General features: G+C 42.9%; 1 protein-coding gene across 1 annotated transcript in view; it reads right to left on the bottom strand.

The window, feature by feature from the left end:
- The window catches only part of LOC145414955 (putative aarF domain-containing protein kinase 5), a 609,901-nt gene that overhangs the window by 371,755 nt on the left and 219,147 nt on the right, over positions 1 to 18,999 (bottom strand). Inside the window, exon 6 of the mRNA XM_080284365.1 lies at positions 5,554 to 5,685. Coding sequence (XP_080140491.1) covers positions 5,554 to 5,685 — 132 coding nt within the window. The remainder of the gene's footprint in view (positions 1 to 5,553; positions 5,686 to 18,999) is intronic.

Below are 18,999 nucleotides of genomic sequence, written 5' to 3' on the forward strand. Positions count from 1 at the left end.
GACCGGAAAGGAAGCTATAGATGAAGGCACAGACAGAAGGATAGACACCGTAAGAGGGCAGTTTGGAAATTAAAGAATTATTTAATTAAAGATTTATTTATTTGGAAATTAAAGATTAAAGAAAGTGTTTGTGATAGGAAAGATGCTTCAAAATTTTTCCGTTAAGAATTGAATCGAAAACTTTTGAGACACAGCATGTTAAAGCAATTGGATGATAGTTAGAGGATTGGGAATGGTCACCCTTCTTTGGGACAGGCTGAATGAGAGCAAACATCCAGCAAGAAGGAAAGGTGCAAGTTGACAGACAAAGACGAAAGAGTTTACCTAGGCAGGGTGTATGCACAAAAGCACAGTTCTTGAGGGCAACAGGAAGGACTCCATCAGGCCCATATTCCTTATTAGTATTGTGGCCAGAGATGGAAGGAAATACATCAGCTGAAGAAATTTTAATGCCAGCCATGAGGAAGTCAGAGGAGGGAAGTGATGAAGGAACAGCACCAGAATCGTCTAAGGTGGAACTGGAGGAGAAAATCTGAGCAAAGAGATCTGCTTTATCTGTACAAGAAATAGCTACAGAGCCATCACAGTAGAAAAGAGGAGGGAAGGATGATGAGGTAAAGTTGTTAGAAAGGTTATTGGCAAGGTGCCAGAAGGAGTGGGAAGCATTTGAGTTGGAGAGTTGAGAGCATTTAGTACAGATGAAATTATTTTCACCAGAGCGAAGAACAGACTTAGAACGATTCCGGGCAGAAACAAATTTTACCAGAGCGAAAAACAGACTTAGCACGATTCCGGGCAGAAACAAAAAAAGATGTGATTCAGGGGTGGGCTGGCTCTGCTACCTTTTATAGGCCCTCTCCTTGTTGTGGACAGCATTAGAACAAGCGCAGTTAAAACAAGGCTTTCTTGCATTAGTCAAAGGTTATGAGAAGGGAATGTATGCTTCTATGTCTGGTTCTTATACTATGTATTGTAAGGTATAAATGTGTGTGTTTACTATATATTCTTATAAGAAAAATGTGGTGCATTCATTGTTTTTCAGGCATTTTACTCATAAAGTATAGGTCACATCAAAAATCCAAAGAAAGCACGAGCAAGCTGGTGATTTTTTATGCAAGCTTTTGTAAAGCAAAATAACCTGTGTGTGCAAATTATTATTTTAGGAGAAGTTCTGAAACACAAACATACGGGCATGAGCTTATGTACTGTTACCCCACACAACCCGTCCTAACTTTTCAAAATTCATTTTCTCGATAACAGTAAGGGTTATAAGAGTGTCCATTACATCATGGGTTCCTTAACCTTTGGGCTACAAAACTGGAAATAATTTACATATACGTTTGTTACACTGCCAATAATAACATACAAAATGATAAACAAATCAGACATTTTTAGGCAATTTTTTTATATTTTTTCGATTTACTAAAAAAATATTGGGAGTATCAAATCGCCACTGGGTTTAGTAGAAAGCTCGTGAAATTCTGCATATCAGCATGTACTTTGCAACTGCATGTCCTGAGAAAAATTTTGTGCAGTGATGTTGGAAAATTATTTGAAGCTAGTTTTCACCTAAATAAGGTTTATTCTTGCTTCACTTCTGTACATTTATTCATCTGCTCTATGTTTTTTTTTCTCTCTCATCGTATAGTATAAACATCAGCAGAGATGACGGGCTATGATTTATAACAATATAAACATTTTCCAAGGGTAAATTTGGCCACAGAATTTTTTCCTTTCCGCGCGAGCAGATCCAACCTAAGCGGGGTTTTGGTTTTGTGCCTGGCTCCAAAACTTATTGGAAACTTATGGTGTGTGAGAGGGTTAATTTAAAAATACTTAGAAAGCAGATACACCCACGAAACTCTGTGAGTGTTGCCACCACTACAACCACATTTTAGAAGCATTTATCAAATTTTCAATAATTTTTCAGAAATTAGCAGGCAACTCTCCCCTTGAATTCCTTGACTCCCATGTCCAGCTGCAGAAGGTGGTTCTCTACACTGACTGTTTGGCAGCTCTTCAGCTCATCATTGCTCCACAACTTAACGGGCGAGACATCTGATTCATGACATCCAAGCCTTACTTCAGTGCCTTCTCAGCAGGGGTTGGGAGGTCCACATCAGGGACAATACAATCGTAGATGCTGCTGCACAGACGACCTTGTCATCATCAGTCTTGGAGTCTCTGCCCCTCTTGGAAGCTATGCATCATCATATCCCAGTAGTTGCCTGCAAAGCAACTTGGGATGCTGATTTGGAGGTTTACCTTCCTGCCACAACACTGGGGTCATACTGTATGGACTTCTATACTCACCCTTGGGCCCGAGCATCTTCCCTTGTCCTGGATGTGGCATTCACCAAACTGCGCTTCAAGCTCATTGGCCTGGCCTCTCATCTCCACTGCCTCAGACTAGCCCCGGACCCTTGTTGTCAGTGATGCAAAAACCAAGAGAAGACCACAGCCCACTTCATACTGCACTACCCATGCTTCTACTCCATCTTCACCAACATGAGGGATCATCTAGCTGACCAAAGAATCACAGACTTCTCCCTCCCAATACTCCTTGGCAGTGTGGGCCTGAACATCAGCTATGACACCAAGTCCTTTGCCACATGAGTGTCTTCATTTTGAGACCTGAACTGCTACATCATTTTTAGCTAAAGAATTCTCTTTGTGAGCCTCTGGGTGGGCTTCTCTGGGCCTCCAGCCAGTGACAGGCCTTCAATCAGGACCAAGACACACTTGCTCCCAATTAACACACTCACCTACTGAAGTAGTCACCCACTCCCCAATCCCACATTCATAATTATGCTCCTCATTCACTCACTCTTAGTCACTCATTCAACCACTTCCCATTCCTCTCAATCACTCACTCCCCACTCACTAATGTACCACTTACTCACTCATTCATTCACTCACTCAGTCATTTACATCACTCACTCACTCATTCTCTCCCGACTTACTTAATCCTTCCCTCACTCGCCAGTCACACACACCATTAACTCACTCTGACCACTAACTCACTCACTCTGCACTCACTCACTTTCCCATTTACTCACTAACTCATTCCCCACTCACAATTCTTCATTCTCTTACTCCTCCCTCACTAACTCATTCCCCACTCACAATTCTTCATTCTCTTACTCCTCACTCACTCATTCATTCCCCACTCCCTCTTTCACTCACACATTCCTTACTCTCTTACTCCACAATCGCTCACTCCCTCATTCTTCATTCACTCTTTTTCAATCTCATTTATTCACATAGGCACATATTCCCTCACCTACTAACAGTCTTGCACCATCTGAAAATGCAAGCCAACCTGCCTGAAAAATGCTTGAGCTTGTTTGGTGACTCAGTTCACTACTGCTAAAGGTGGAGTCACACTGGGCAAAAGTGGATAGCATAGAATGTTAGCCACTTTTGTGAGCCGCTTTCATTTAAACGTACCCCCTGCTCTAATTAAATATTTCATTCACAGTTAAAAACATGTTGAAAAATGATATTTAGCTCATCTGAGTCCTTATCACAGCAACAAACCTCCTAGCAGGCTGAATCCTACTGACTGTTGGTTATTCGGCTTGCAAAAATGACTAACACGTTAGCCGTTTTCTGCCCAGTGTGATGATGACTTTAGTTGGATAAAGCTACAGTACTACAGATGTAAGGCAAAATAATCTAGATGGGAGAGAGAGAGAGAGAGAGAGAGAGAGAGAGAAAACTGATGGATCATCTTTTTTTATTTTAAATAACAGAACAGAGGAAGGAAAAACAAATGAATATAAAAAAAAAAATCCATGCACCAGATTACTGGTGTCCTCTGTTCATAAAATATCTGTAACAGTTAGACTTGAACAACTGTAGGTTGAAGTTCGGAGGGAAACAACTCTGGGGAAGCGAGTTCCAGAGAGATGCAGTTCAGGGAATGAAGAATTCTGATAGAGAGAAGTTCTGCAGTATGGCTGAGTGACATTCCAGTCAAGAGTGCTGCCAGCTGCCCGTGTACCATGACGGAAGGCATGGAGAGGTGGCACCATGGATGCAACTTCGTCTGAGCATTTGCTATAGAAATATCTGTAAAATAACACAAGGGAGGCAACTTTCCTTCTTACTTGTAGGGGAGGTAGTTTATTAGTACAGTAATAGCAGGATTATTAATAATTCTAACAGCTCTGTTCTGAATTCTGTCAACTTGGTTTAATGCAACCTCTCCACATCCACTCCACAAGGGTGAGCAGTATTCAAGCTGAGAGCGCACATGACTCTTATAAATTATAACTAACTTCTTGTCATTGAAGAAGTTACAGACTCTGTACAATAATCCAAGTTTCTTTGAGGCAGTTTTAGCAAGTGATCTAACATGAGAGGGCATTGTTAAGCGAGACACCGAGAATTTCAATACTTTTGGAAATGGGAATAATTGTAGCATTGAAGGTAATATACGATTCTGGCAATACCTGTCTATTAGTAAATTGTATATATTTAGTTTTACTAGCATTAGGTGGTGGCAACCATCATCCACTCACTTGATGTAGTGCTGCCTACTTCTTCCTTGGCCTTTTTCATTCTTTTTCTGTGCCTGCCCTCCTCTCTTCCTATTTCTCCCATCTTTCCTGTCACTACTTAATGCTTTTCTTTCCGTTACAGGTGGCTTTACATTGAGTGACAAGCCAAATGGTTTCCTGTAAGGCAAGAAACCATTTACAACGCTGGGTGGTAACCATATAACCAAGCCATATGTGCTCCCTACGTGTCAAGTGGGTTGGTGGAGGGTTAGTGCTCCTCCCTGTAAAACAAATAACTCAGAGTCAAATGGCCACCCTGTATGGGATTATGGCGTCTGGCAATAGATAGATAAATAGATACTAGCATTAAATGAGACAAGGTTATTTTGTCCCCATTCACTGATGGTGGATAAGTCTTGATTTAAAGAGATGGTTGTACTGAGTTGAGAGTTAGAGATATCGGATTTTGTAAATGGATGTCTGAGTGTGAATGAACTATGAAGTGTTGAGTCATCTGCATATGAATGGATGAGACTGTGGGTTACAGATAAGAGATCATTAATATGAATGAGAAACAGGGTTGGTGCCAGAACTGATCTCTGCGGCACGCCGGCATTAACTAAATGCTAAGTGGAATATACATCATCTACTTTTACTTTTATTTTTTGTCTAACACAAAAGATCCTGGTCATATAAAAGGCATGTGTAATCCTTGTAATTAACTTTATGAGAAAGGACAGGGTAATTTAGAACTCATGAGGCATTATCAGTAGAGAAAAGTAGTAATGAACCCACTCCTAAGCTCAGTGAGCCTGATATGATTTCTCAAACCATCACTTATATTGTCTGTGTGGTGATGTGACCAGCTAACAGCCATGTCCTACAGGAACTGTATCTTCAAAAGGAGACTCTGAAAATGAAAAATGCACAGGCAAGTACGTGGTTACCACAAGTGCCTTCAAAAGGAGAGATTAAGAGTGAAAAATACACTGGTGAAGAAATGTAAAATATTATAATTCTCAATCAACTATGATCATTAGTCAGCTACCTTGCTACAGAGCTCCCAGTGAACCTTGGGCACATAAACATATGGAAGGTGCTCCAGCTCTCGAGCACACTGTTCACTGTTTTTCCCCTCATTCAGGAAATCCATCTCTTGCTCCAGTGTTCCTTTCAGGTCCTGAAATACAAAAGGTATTTCAGCATCAGAATATAGTATACCAGGTTCTTAAGACAGCAAGAGGTTCATAAGAGGTTCATAAGAGATTAATGTAACTCAAATACTGTACAGTAAAACCCAGCCATACTGATCTAAATGAAGGAAAACTGTGCCTGATTAATCAACCCCTTTGGTAAATGGTGTTCAGTGTGCCATCCTGACATTACTAACATGTTAGCCTTCTCCCACCCTGACCACATAAAATTCAGCACTGACTTTTACTCACTTCACACACAAGTCTTCAAAAACTTGAAGCTTAGGTTTTCATGCCCTATTCAAGTCTCTCTAATATAAATAAAAACAAGGCCATTTCTTTATTTCTCCATATATAAGTGATGACTTCAAAATGTAAATATAACAGAGTATATACAGTATATATATAAACTCTCAATTATCTATTGTCACAATATCTGACGCAGCTATATTGACTCTATTAAAGCATTATCTGTTGATTTTTATGCCCCATCCAGCACTGAAATGGGATGTAACCAGCAGTCCAATGCAATATCCGATGTTGAGGGGTCTCAACAGGCTCATTAGCGGTAGCCTAACGATGCCAGAGCAAATCCTGAAACTTGGAAGCCAATGAAAATGCTCACAATGCACCAGCCAATCAGAATGCGTCATGGACATGGCACATCTGACGCACCAAGAATACAACCACGCTTTCATTCTCGCCCGATGATCTCATAAGGTCAAGACATGCCTGGGCGCTCCTGTCTTCTGACCATGCAGTCGTAAAACGCTGCTGCTGGTGCTTTGACCAACTCTGTGGGGTCCTATGTTCAAGCTACTGTACTGTACCGTATTGCAAAAATAATGGCCTGTCAGTGCTCATGTCCCAGTGCTCTACTGTTATTGTTAAACTACCCCAGTGGTGTACTGTGTACTGTACTGTTTATGAGTGCAAACCCCCAGTCCTGTTTCTTCTCATAGATGCCAACACTTGATGAGTAATTACAATGGATAATTGATAATTTACTGTTTTTGTTTGTGTGTGTGTAAATATATATATGTATATATATATATATATATATACAGTATATATATACAGTATATATATATATATATATATATATATATATATATACAGTGTATATATATATATATATATATATAGAGCTACAGTATATATATTTATATATATATATATATATATATATACATATGTAAATATATACATACAGTAGGCTCGCACAGTGCGCATCATCACAGTGCACGATTCGCACTGTGCACGAGTGACCAAAAATCATAACCAAAAACCTTGAATGCGAGTTTACCTCACAGAACGTGAGGCAGAGGCAAGGAGTGGCTCAAAAAAGCCATTTTCTATTAGTACGTGACCCCCCCCCCTCACACAACGCTTCACGTGTCATGTTGATGCACAGAAATTCCCAGGCATTCTACTGCGTAGCTTGGGGTACAAGGCGGCGGGCACGCCATAACAGTCCTGCCTCGTGCACAGTGCGGATCCTCTCTCTACAGCTAACCTGTCGTGTACAACGTGGCGTTTTTTTGCTGCTCCATCCTGGCCTGTACTTCACTGCACCATGCCTCCAGCCCCATGAGTTAAAAAACTTCTGATGCATGTCACCTAGTTAAAGATTATCAAGATGATGGAAGAGGGACAAGGAAACACTGCTATCGGGAATGCCCTGGGACTGGCTGAATGAACAGCAAGAACAGTGGAAGAACCGTGATGCCATAAGGGCTGTAGTGAAGACTTATGGTGCCTCTGACCTACACGGCCATTCCCGGGTGGGAAATCGTGCAATGATACTAATGGAACAGTATCTTGCCACCTTCATAATGAGGAAGAAGGAAGGTGTTCCACTGAACGGCAGATTCATTTGGAACCAAGCCCAACTCTTTTACAAGGCAGCATCTTGCAAGCTAAATGTGGACAAACCTTTCAAGGCATCAGTTGGATGGCTGGACCGTTTTCTGGGGTGCAAGGAAATCCATCACATCAAAGTGTCTGGTGAACATGCCTCTACCGACGAGCTGGGCGCGAGAGACTATCCTGCGATATTTAGAGGGCTTCTTGAAGAGGGACAGTACACCAAGGACCAGATCTACAACGTCGATGAAATGTCGTTATACAAGGCCATGCCCAAATCAACTTACATTGCTAAAAGACAGAAACAAGACCGTGGTCACAAGCTCTAGAAGTGTAAGATGAGGGTAATGTTTGTTGTAAACCTGTCTGGGAGCCACAAGATGAGGCCAGTTGTTGTACACACAGTTTCACATCCAAGGTGCTACAAAAACCTCACAAACATGGACGCAAGTTTTTTTTTTTTTTTTTATGTGACCGACTCTGGGCATAGGCTTTACAGCCTGCTTTCAAGGCCCAGTAGTCCTCCTACGTACCACACACCTCTACATGTCACCACTTCGGCGCTAACACCCACCGTCCATATTGAATACATGCTAGGGCTGTCTCATACAGGACTGGTGTATTGGTATTAGCGGGGGTATTTTTACGACATGTCGGCGGGCCCTCTGGTAGATCAGTAAAGTCTGAATTTAAGAAATTCAAATCCTTAAACTGTTCCCTGTCTCAGCGGGATTTGAACCTGGGTCCGTCAGGACTGCAGGCCAACTCTCTACTGATTAAGCCACTGGTACAAGTCTGCAAGTGGTTGGATGACCAGGAACATTATGGCAGACTGGTTAACGAGGTGCTACGTCCCCGATGCCAAGGCCAAGTGTCGAGAACTTGGCATTCCATTTAAGATGCTCCTTGTGTTCGACAATGCACCAAGTCACCCTCCATACCTAGATCTGCACAAGGATTGTCGTGTTGTATTTCTGCCGCCCCGGATGATGTTACTAGTGCAGCCACTGGATCAAGAACTAATCGCCACTGTGAAGCACTTCTACCATAAGCAAGTGTACGACAACCTATGCAGGAAGACCGACACACAAGAGGAGCTTCATGCCCTACAAGAAGATCACGACAACGACCTCAATGAGGTACCTGCTCATGTTCCATCTCCGCCAGCAGCTGTATCCCAACCCACCACAGGTGCCATGACTGTTGAGGTATTTTGGCATTGTTTTACAGTGAAGGACGCAGTTGACTTTCTCCTACAAGCATGGCACCACATTACACCTGCAATGGTGAACCATGCATGGCAAATGCTCATGCCTCACTTATGCATGACCCAGGAGACGGCCATTCAACCACTGGCCGAGGCTGAGGCAGCAACACTGACAGCAACACAAGCTGTACCAGGTTTCGAGGACGTTACATTGGCGGACATACAAGAAGTGCACGCTGCTAATGAAGAACAGCCTCCCGAGGAAGTGGTGCAATGGATAGATGAGGCTGACGCAGTGCCCTATGCCAGGCAGTCAAGTTGTGCAGCCTAGTGTGATGGAGGGGAATACAAAGCTGTGTATGTCAAGAAAAAACAAGATCCTTGCTGCCGTGGATAAGCTCAAGAAAGAGGTGAAGGAACAGGAAGTGAGCAGCCTAAGAACGGAGGAAGTTCTGGTTGGTATCGACAAACTCTTCCGCTTCTACACAGACAGGCACAGGCACGAAATAAACAGAAGAAGGCAGACGCTCATAACAAGTTACACACAGCGAGCTCAAGTTAGTGAAACTGAGGAACCAGCTACATCGTCTGCTCCTGTTCCTGTTGAAGATGAAGAGGATGCAATGTCAGAAGTGTCACCATTGGACTTCGAAGGGTTTATGGCTGAAGTGAGTGACTCTGAGACTCCTGGGGAAGGTGCTCAAGAGGAGTCTGTGGAGGGAAGTGTTGGTGCGGCGGGAGGTGCGGCGGGAGGTGCAACGAGAGTTGCGGCGGGGGTGCAGCACTGTAAGTGTTGTCGCACCTCAGAACCCCTGTTATTAAAGTCCATCAGGCCTGTTGTGTTCTGTTGTTAAGGTGACTGCCCATATTATTGTTATTGTAGCTATATCTGTAGTACAATGTCTGAAAAATATGACCTTTATTACGTCTCTAAGGGCCAAAAAAATGTCCAGGTACGAGGGGGTACAGCCCATATGTAATTTTTCCCATAAGATTATGTATTCTCAGTGCGTGAATTCACACTGCACAAGGTTGTGGACCGCCCAATCTCTCGTGCACTGTGTGAGCCTACTGTGTATACATATATATATATATATATATATATATATATATACAGGTAACTCGCACGGAACACGAGGGTTTCGTTCCTACCGTGCCATGTTAGGTATATATATATATATATATATATATGTACATATAGCCAGACCCCTACTTATGAAAGACTGACTTACAAAAATCCACAGATATGAAAAAAATTGTGTGAAGGGGGGGGGGCAGGTCAGTCATAGCAAGGAAGGATGGGGTCAGCTGAAAACACTGAGAAGAAGGTAAGGTGATAACTGCAGTTCAGGGAAGGGTAGGGGAGAAGTGAAGGAGTGAAGACAATAATGGGCTTTAACCTGGGGGGGAGGGAGAGAGAGAGATAGAGAGAGAGAGAGAGAGAGAGAGAGAAAGAGAGAGAGAGTAGGACTGAGAGATGGACTTACGAAAAAAAACAACTTATGAAAGTTATTTAACAACCAATTATTTTTGTAAGTTGGGGACTGCCTGTATATATATATATATATATATATATATATATATAGTTCATCCCCCTAGTACGCGCCTATATGGGCGGCAGAGGGCGGCGCGTACTAGGAATTTATATACTCTAAATACAAAAACTTATGGAAAAAATTACATATGGGCAGCACCCTCTCCATGGGCAACCCATGAGACTCCTTTCAGGCCTAAGTATTGTACTGTACAGGGAAACTATCTAAGACATATCACCTATGTTGAAGTAAACCAACAAGAGTATGGCTTTACTAAGTCAACAAGGATATGGCTTAACTATACCAACAAGAATATGGCTCCTCACTTTAACCCAAGAGCACAACAGGTGACTTGTCTCCTTCACCACTCGGTTTTGGGACGATTTGTAATCAAGTCAATTCGTCATCACAACAATAACAAGACAATTCGCTGTCATTAATGAAAACAGCTATGGGTGATGCTAGAATAATTCAAAGGCGACTACACCGAGGAAGAAACAAGTTAATTAAACCACCAGTGATGGAGAGTGGAGACTTGTCTACAAGCCATTTTCTGGGGAGGATCAAGAGGATGATGCAATGTTTGAGGTGTCAGAAATAGACTTTGAAGGGTTAATGAATGAAGCGAATGCATTAGCTAGTGAAAGTGTTGAAAGTGCTGGTGACAAGAGTGGTGAGGCAAGTGGTGTGTCGAGTGGTGCAGAAGAGAATTTGCCGTCAAGTCAGTTCGCCATCGACAATTCCCCACCAACACATGGACTATTCCCCATCAGGACAATTCACACCCTGGACAATTCCCCGTCATTCTATAAATACAGTTCAAGCAATATTAATTAATCAATATTTTAATAACCATCACAGTCTATGTTCAATAGAGTAGGCTTTGGATAGTATTTATTAGTTGCACCTTTAGTCAATATTGATCAAAGGTGCAACTAATAAATAATATCCAAAGCCTACGCTACTGAACATTGACTTAAATTAATCCCCCTGAAATACGGTTATTAAAGTATTGATTAATTAATAGTAAGTATACTGACGGGGAATTGTCCATTTTTTGACGGGGAATTGTCTGACAGCAAATTGACTTGACAGCAAATTGTCTCGGAACCCTAGCGTGCAACTCCTGCACCACTCGTCACACCATCTTCCTAACCACTCTAGTCACCAGCACTTTCAACACTTTCACTAGCTAATGCACTCACTTTGTTCATAAACCCTTCAAAGTCTATTTCTGACACCTCAGATATCGCATCATCCTCTTGATCCTCCCCAGGAAATGGCTCATCGACAAGTCTCCACTCTCCATCACTGATGGTTGGTGCTTCTTGGGGTGGCAATGTCACGTGCTCAGGGTAAACCTCGGATTTGGGCCACTCATTGCTGCTGTCTTGCCAATTACGAGTTCAATTTGCGTCACTATTAAAAAGTTCACTAAAATTCGATAAAAAATAGGTCCTCGTGTACAATAAGGATCACGTACTCTGAACTCGCGTACTGTGGGGAAGAACTGCATATATATATATGTATAAAAGTAACTTCTCAAATAAAGTGAGGGTTATGTTCCCGGGGAGGTGGCGTTATCTAAAAATGTGTTATTCAATCATAATTTTCCCATAAGAAACAATGGTAATATTGGGAGTTAAGTTCCTGGACTCTGGGAAAGTCTACCCATTTGGGAAGTTATGCTACTTAAAACTTAAAAGCAACAATATTGATTTGAAAGAAAATCCACATAAAAAACAAAAACAATATATTTGGGGAAAAGTAAACAACATTTGAGCCCTAGTTGGGACGAAGCATTGTTTACTTCTTCCCAGATACATACAGTACTGTTTACATTTATTAAGTGGATTTTCTTTCAATTTTGCATCTTTCATAGCATAATGAAATTTCCTCAAAATTATCAATGCACTAGTAGGTCACAGAAACAATACAGTAAAAGCAACATTTTCATTATGGTAAGTAGGTCACCAACAATAACAACACAGCATCACTTCATCGACGCATCACTTGTCATCTCCTGCTGTCCCTCCTCACCTCACTCTCAAACCTCCAGCCCTCCCCCACCTCCCGCCGCTCCCCCTCCTCACTCTGCTGTCCTGATATGTAAAGACTTAATTTACCATAATGAAATAGGTACAATATACAGTAATCCCTCTAATATCCGAACACCCAATATCCGAACCTCCCCACTAACCGGACATAATCGTCCCGGGATTAAGTATCCCCCCCCCCCCCCCCCAAAAAAAAAAAAAAATCCCGACCGTAATTTGAACTTGGAGCGCGCGGCGCAGGACAGCTTTGTTGTGGCGCATCATTCCACTGATGTCCGATAAAGTGCCACTGCATTCTCCACACTTTCCGCCTGTCTCTCGTCATCAGTGCACGATCGTCGTCATGGCTGCCCATGTGCTCGCTTTTGTGGTGGTGCCTTACCTGCTGCAGGCACTCCTGCTGCTCTCGTGCCTCTCCTTCGTGTGTGTGATGATGGCACCGCCGCCTGAGAAGAGGAAGAAAGTGGTGTTGACTCTGGAGAAGAAACGAGAGATATTGGAGAAAGTAGATGCGGGGTGGTCTTCTTCCCGCATCCTCCGCGAGTTTAACCTGGCCCGATCTACTTTGTTCGATATCAAGAGATCCCGAGACAAACTCATGCAGTACACGGCTGACTTCTCGTCGAGAAGCAAACACAACGTCGAGAGGAAGGTGATGTTTACTCCCAAGTTTGCTGAAATAGACCACTCCACGTTGATTTGCTATCGACAGCAACGTGCTGCTGGTGTGATGGTACATGGTACAGAGCTGAAGGCTGCTGCTGATAAGTTCACAAGGCTTCACGACGCCCTAGATTTCAAGGCATCCGAGGGTTGGCTCTTCGCGTTCAAGTTATGGCATGGCCTTACCAACCGTAAAGCTCATGGTGAAGCGTTGGACGCTAACGAGGATGGAGTTGATGAGTTTCGGCACAAGGTGAAGGGCTTGATCGACAGGGAGGGCCTCACTCTCGGTCAAGTCTAAATGCTGACGAACTGGTTCATTCTATCACTCTTTGCCAACGAACACTCTAGGCGAGGAGCCGGAGAAGCGTGTACCTGGCCACAAGCTCTCCAAGCAACGGATATCTGCTTTGTGTTGTGCCAATGCTAATGGCATGCACTGGCTTAAGCCCGTTATTGTTGGTCGTGCAAAGCAGCCTCGGTGTCTTTGTGGGGTGATGGATGTCCTTCCTGTCGTCTGGTACCATTCTTTGAAGGCATGGTTTACAGCCCACATCTTCAAAGACTGGTTCCACCGCCACTTCGTCAAGGAGGTCATACATTACCAGACGAAGACACTGGGAATCTCGCGCAACCAGGTAAAGGCCCTCCTTCTCCTCGACAATGCACCTGCCCACCCGTGCGACAAGGATTTGGTGGCTGAGAATGGCCGGATTAGGTGCATGTTTCTGCTACCTAATACAACTGCTCTCATCCAACCAATGGACCAAGAAGTGATCGTGGCAACAAAGCGCCTATACCGCCGGAAGTTCCTGGACGAGGTGATGGTTGTTCTCAAGGACGAGGACGAGCGCAGGGAGGGACGGGACACGCAAGGCCAGTGGACTTTGGAAAACCTTCGCCGCTACAACATCAAGTCTGCAATCTACAACTAGGCCAGTGCATGGAAGGAAGTCCCTGTCAAGACTCTAGAAAATGGTTGGTCTCGTCTGCTTCTCGGAACGGATGTGGAGTACAATTTTCTAGGTTTTGACGTGGATGACTTCCATGCACGGCTACGTACGCATGGCGACGATGTTGATGCGGACAATGTACGTGAGTGGTTGGATGATGACGAGGGTGATCCTGGGTATCAGACATTGTCTGATGTCGAAATTGCATCTTCAGCTGCAGGTGTCAGTACCCAGCTTGAAGATTCCGACGAGGACGGCAACGATGATGCGGACTCCTCTCAGCATGACACTACTCCAGCCAACCCCAAGCTGAGTGCACTCCGGGAACACCTAGAGTTCGTTCTCGACTACCTGGAACACCCGGACTGCGACAGGGAGATGGGGCCCTTGGGACTTGTGGAGGAAGTGCGTGCTTTCAGGCAGTGCATCATCAATCGTCAGAATTGTCGTTCCTTGGGTCAATCAACGATTGACAGTTTTTTCAGGCCCGTGACCCCAGCTGTGCCCAGACCTGGCTCCACTCCATTGCCTCCCCAAGACAGGCCCTCATGCTCCGAGCCACAGCCCAGCACATCAGCCACGGTGGAGTCACAGCTCGATGTGAGTTTGCGTCTGTCTTCAGAGTTGTCTGCAGTGGGTACGCCATCACCACGACCCAGCGACGCACCCCTACGTCACCTGCCAGTGATACTCTCGGACTCTGACAGTGATTAAACAACAAGAACTTCTCCATTAGACCACACGGGAATTTACAGTGTTGTGCAGTGAAAAAACAAGTGTGTTGTGTTAAGGATTTACAGTTGTGAGTGAGAAGACAATTTTGGAACAAAATTTAACGTAAATAGATTTATTTGTTTTTGCTTTAGAAAATGGTTAGAAGAGTGGGAAAAGTTAAAGTGCAGAGTGCAACACTTTGTAAATTACAATGGAGCATAAGTTAGAAAAGAGTGCGCACTGTGAAGAGAACGGACTCCTGAGTGCGATTGACTAAGTTCAGTGCAAGACTTCATGAACAGTGTACTGCAAGTGATTCAGGAAATCCTTCTTACTGTCAGAGTCCGAGAGGAGGCAGTTATTCATCGAGATGGCCATGGACTTGCTGTAAGTAGGCAGAATGTTTCATACTGTACTTTTTTCCATACTATACTTACCTCAAACACCTCATTTCACTCTTTAATGTCCTTTATTGGTGTGAATAGGGTGTTAGGAGCTATGCATGTGCAGTAGGAAGGTGTTTTTCTGAGTTAGGCTAGGTTAGGGTCCATAAGTACCAGTCCAGGAGCCAGGGACTTGCAAGTACCAAGAATGGTGAATATTGTATGAACCAACCTCAAAAACCTCATTTTATGCTTCTTTTGCATTTATTTCAGTCTTTTATGTGCCTTATTGGTGTGATTTGGGTCTTAAATAGGTGCTATGCATGTCCAGAGGGAGTTGCATAGGTGTTTCTCTGAGTTAGGGTCCATAAGTACAAGTCCAGGAGGCTGGTGCCCACTATCCGGACAGGACCACTATCCGGACCTGCCTATGGCTCTATTACGTCAGATATTGGAGGGATTACTATATATATATATATATATATATATATATATATATATATATATATATATATATATTATTGTTGTAGCGAATTATTGTACTGTACACCGAATCAATGTAAAACGAGTAGTGACTATTTCTCACATTTTTCCTGTCACTTCTTATTGCTTTTCTTTCCTTTACAGGTGGCTTTACATTGAGTGACAAGCCAAATGGTTTCCTGTAAGCCAAGAAACCATTTCCGACGCTGAGTGGTAACCATATAACCAAACCATACGTGCTCCCTATGTGTCAACAAGTGGGTTGGTGGAGGGTAAGTGCCCCTCCCCTTAAAACAAAAAACTCAAAGTCAAATGGCCACCCCTTATGGGATTATGGCGTCTGGCAATAGGTATAGATAGTTCTGTGCAGTACAGGATAAAGCAGTGTACGCAGACAAGTTTTGAAAATTATTTTGGCCTGTAATATACACTAAATTTTTCTTTTTAATAATTTTTGGTAATGTTTGCTGGTTTGTGTTCAGTCCTGTACAATTTCTCTTCCTGTCTTTTTGTGTGTATTGTAGTGTACATTCACAATCACTAATCTCTGCTCAGGAGTGCCCCCTTCATACCCCCATATACACAGGGAAGAAGGAAGGGGGGGACCAAACGAGCTCCACCCACCTCTACCCCAGCCCCCAACTGTCCCCCATACCCCTACCCCTCCCAGCCCCCCACTCGTCATTCTTAACTGGCAGTTACATCTCAAGCTAACCTCATACTTTCCACTCATAGTCACATTACTGATCCACAAATATAAAACACTAGGATATGTAAAAAGTATATAATATGACTATGAGCATGCTCCAGCAAAAAATTAATGCATTATAACGTTGACAATAAAACAAAATCGTTAACAACAGCCATCCCAGGCCTCATGCACTGGGTGTTTGCGTGCATCCGTGCCTGTGCCTGCATGTGTTTAGGTCTGTGTTTTTCAGTGTGTGTGTGTGTGTGTGTGTGTGTGTGTGTGTGTGTGTGTGTGTGTGTGTGTGTGTGTGTGTGTGTGTGTGTGTGTGTGTGTGTGTGTGTGTATTTACCTAGTTGTGATACAGTATACAGGAAAGGAGCTACACTCATGGGGTCCCATCTCTGTTTCTCAGTAAGTCAAATTTTGCTTTAAACTCATTCAAGTTTTTAGACTAGACGATCTCTTTGTCCAGGTTATTCCACAGGTCTATACATCTATAAGGAAAACTATATTTCTTGATATCCTTCAAGCAGCTTGGCTTCTTCAGTTTCATTCCGTGTCCTCTTGTTACTCTCTTATCCCATAAAAACAGATCATCTCTGTCAATTTTATCTACTCCCATCATGGTCCAGAACACTGCAACCATGTCGCCCTTCTCTCTCCTTTCCTCTAGGGAAGGCAAATCCAGCTTTTCCAGCCTCTCTCTGCATGACAGATCTGTCAGACTGGGGACCATCTTAGTTGCAGTTCTTTGTATTCTTTCAATCTTGTTTATATCTTTCCTTTTGTGTGGGGACCACACTACCGCTGCATATTTTAACCTGGGACAGATCATGGCCAATAATGAAATTTTCATCATCTCATCCATGTAATGAAATGCTACTCTTATGTTAGTCAGAAGTTTATACGTCCCTCTAACTGTCTTGTTAATATGTTTTTCAGGAGATAAACTATCCTGGACCAGCACTCCCAAATCTTTCTCTTCTCTCACTTTTGTGATAGGTTCATTACCCATCATATAATTTTGTGATGGCCTCTTGGTACTTTTACCCAGTTCCAATATTTTACACTTCTTTGCATTGAATTTCATTTTCCACTTCTGGCTCCAATCATGTATCCTGTCCAGATCCTCCTGCAGCATTTTACAGTCCTCCTCTGCCTCTACCTTCATCAGGATCTTTGCATCAACAGCAAACAGACTTGCATAACTGTTCACTCCCTCTACCATATCATTAATGTAAATCAGGAACATTACTGGTGCCAACACAGACCCCCGGGGGACTCCAATTGTTTCTTCTTTCCATCCAGCCATCCTGTCCTTTATTACTGTCCTCATTTGTCTGTCTCTCAGAAAGTCTCTCATCCATTTCAGGAGGTTTCCCTGAAACCTAGTTTCCACAATAGTCTCTTATGGGGTACCTTGTCAAAGGCCTTTTCCAAATCTAAATACACACAATCCACCTGTAGCACGTCAATCGCTCTTGAGTAAAAGCTCAACAAGTTGGAAACACATGACCTTCCACTTCTGAATCCAAACTGACTATCAGCCAAAACATTCAACTCTTCCAGATATTTCATCCATCTATCTTTCAGGATTCTCGCACACAACTTTGCAACCATGCTGGTTAGAGACACTGGTCTATAATTCAGGGGTTCTTCCTTGTTTCCTCCCTTATAAACTGGTAACACATTTGCCCTCTTCCATTCTTGAGGCACTTTCCCCTCTTCCAAAGAACACACAATTAAACCTTGAATCTTATCCGCTAGTTGTTCTCTGAATTCTTTCAGTACTCAATTAGAGATTCCATCTGGTCCTGGGGTTTTCCTTACATCCTGAGTTTCCAGTAATTTATACACTTCCTGTACCTCCACTTTTATATCTTTCATCAATACATTTGTAGTCACACCTTCCCCTTCCACAAACTCACTTTCATTGGTGAAAACTGACTGGAAACGTTTGTTCATTATTTCAGCTTGCATTGCCGCATCTTTATAGACCTCTCCATCCACTTTTAGTTCGGTGATTCCTTCCTTTTGTTTCAATCTGCCACTGACAAATCTATAAAACTGTTTGGGTTCATCCTCACATTTGTCTATTATACTTTTTCCAAAGTTCCTTTCTTCCTCTCTACAGATCCTTGTATATCCATGTCTAGTACTTTTACATTTTTCCTTTGTTCTGTTATTACCTCTCTTCCTCCAGCTGTTCCATGCCATGTCCCTCTCTCTTTTTTGTTATCATACACCTTCTATTAAACCACTCCTTCTTCCTGTTTTCTTTCTCCCTTACTCTTGGCACATATTTTTGCACTCCCAAATTATAGAGGTCTAGAAAGATTTCCCACTTCCTCTGTATCTCTCCTGTTTCTCTGAATTTTCTCCAATCTGCACTTTCAAAGAATTTTCTCAATCCTGTAAAGTTTGCTTTCCCAAAGTTGTATCTTCCCTGCCTATAAAACTTGCCTCTTGGCACAGCGTTCCCTATTATCATCTGGAACTCAATGACTACATGATCATTTTTTCCTATAGGACAAAGATATTTCAAGGATTCTATTACATTAGGTTCTTTGGTTAGAAATAAATCTGATCTTGCTGGTGTGTCCTGACCTCGGAATCTTGTCTCTCCTTTGACCCACTGCGTCATCACACTGTTCACTGATACATTTAACAATATAGTGCCCCACGAATCTTAACCGTCTCCCGAGTCCCACTCTTCCCAGTTCATCTGTTTATGATTAAAGTCCCCCAT

The sequence above is a fragment of the Coenobita brevimanus genome, chromosome 101 (genome assembly GCF_032717465.1).
Source record: "Coenobita brevimanus isolate Jiangsu-jjx chromosome 101, ASM3271746v2, whole genome shotgun sequence".
Taxonomy (NCBI): domain Eukaryota; kingdom Metazoa; phylum Arthropoda; class Malacostraca; order Decapoda; family Coenobitidae; genus Coenobita; species Coenobita brevimanus.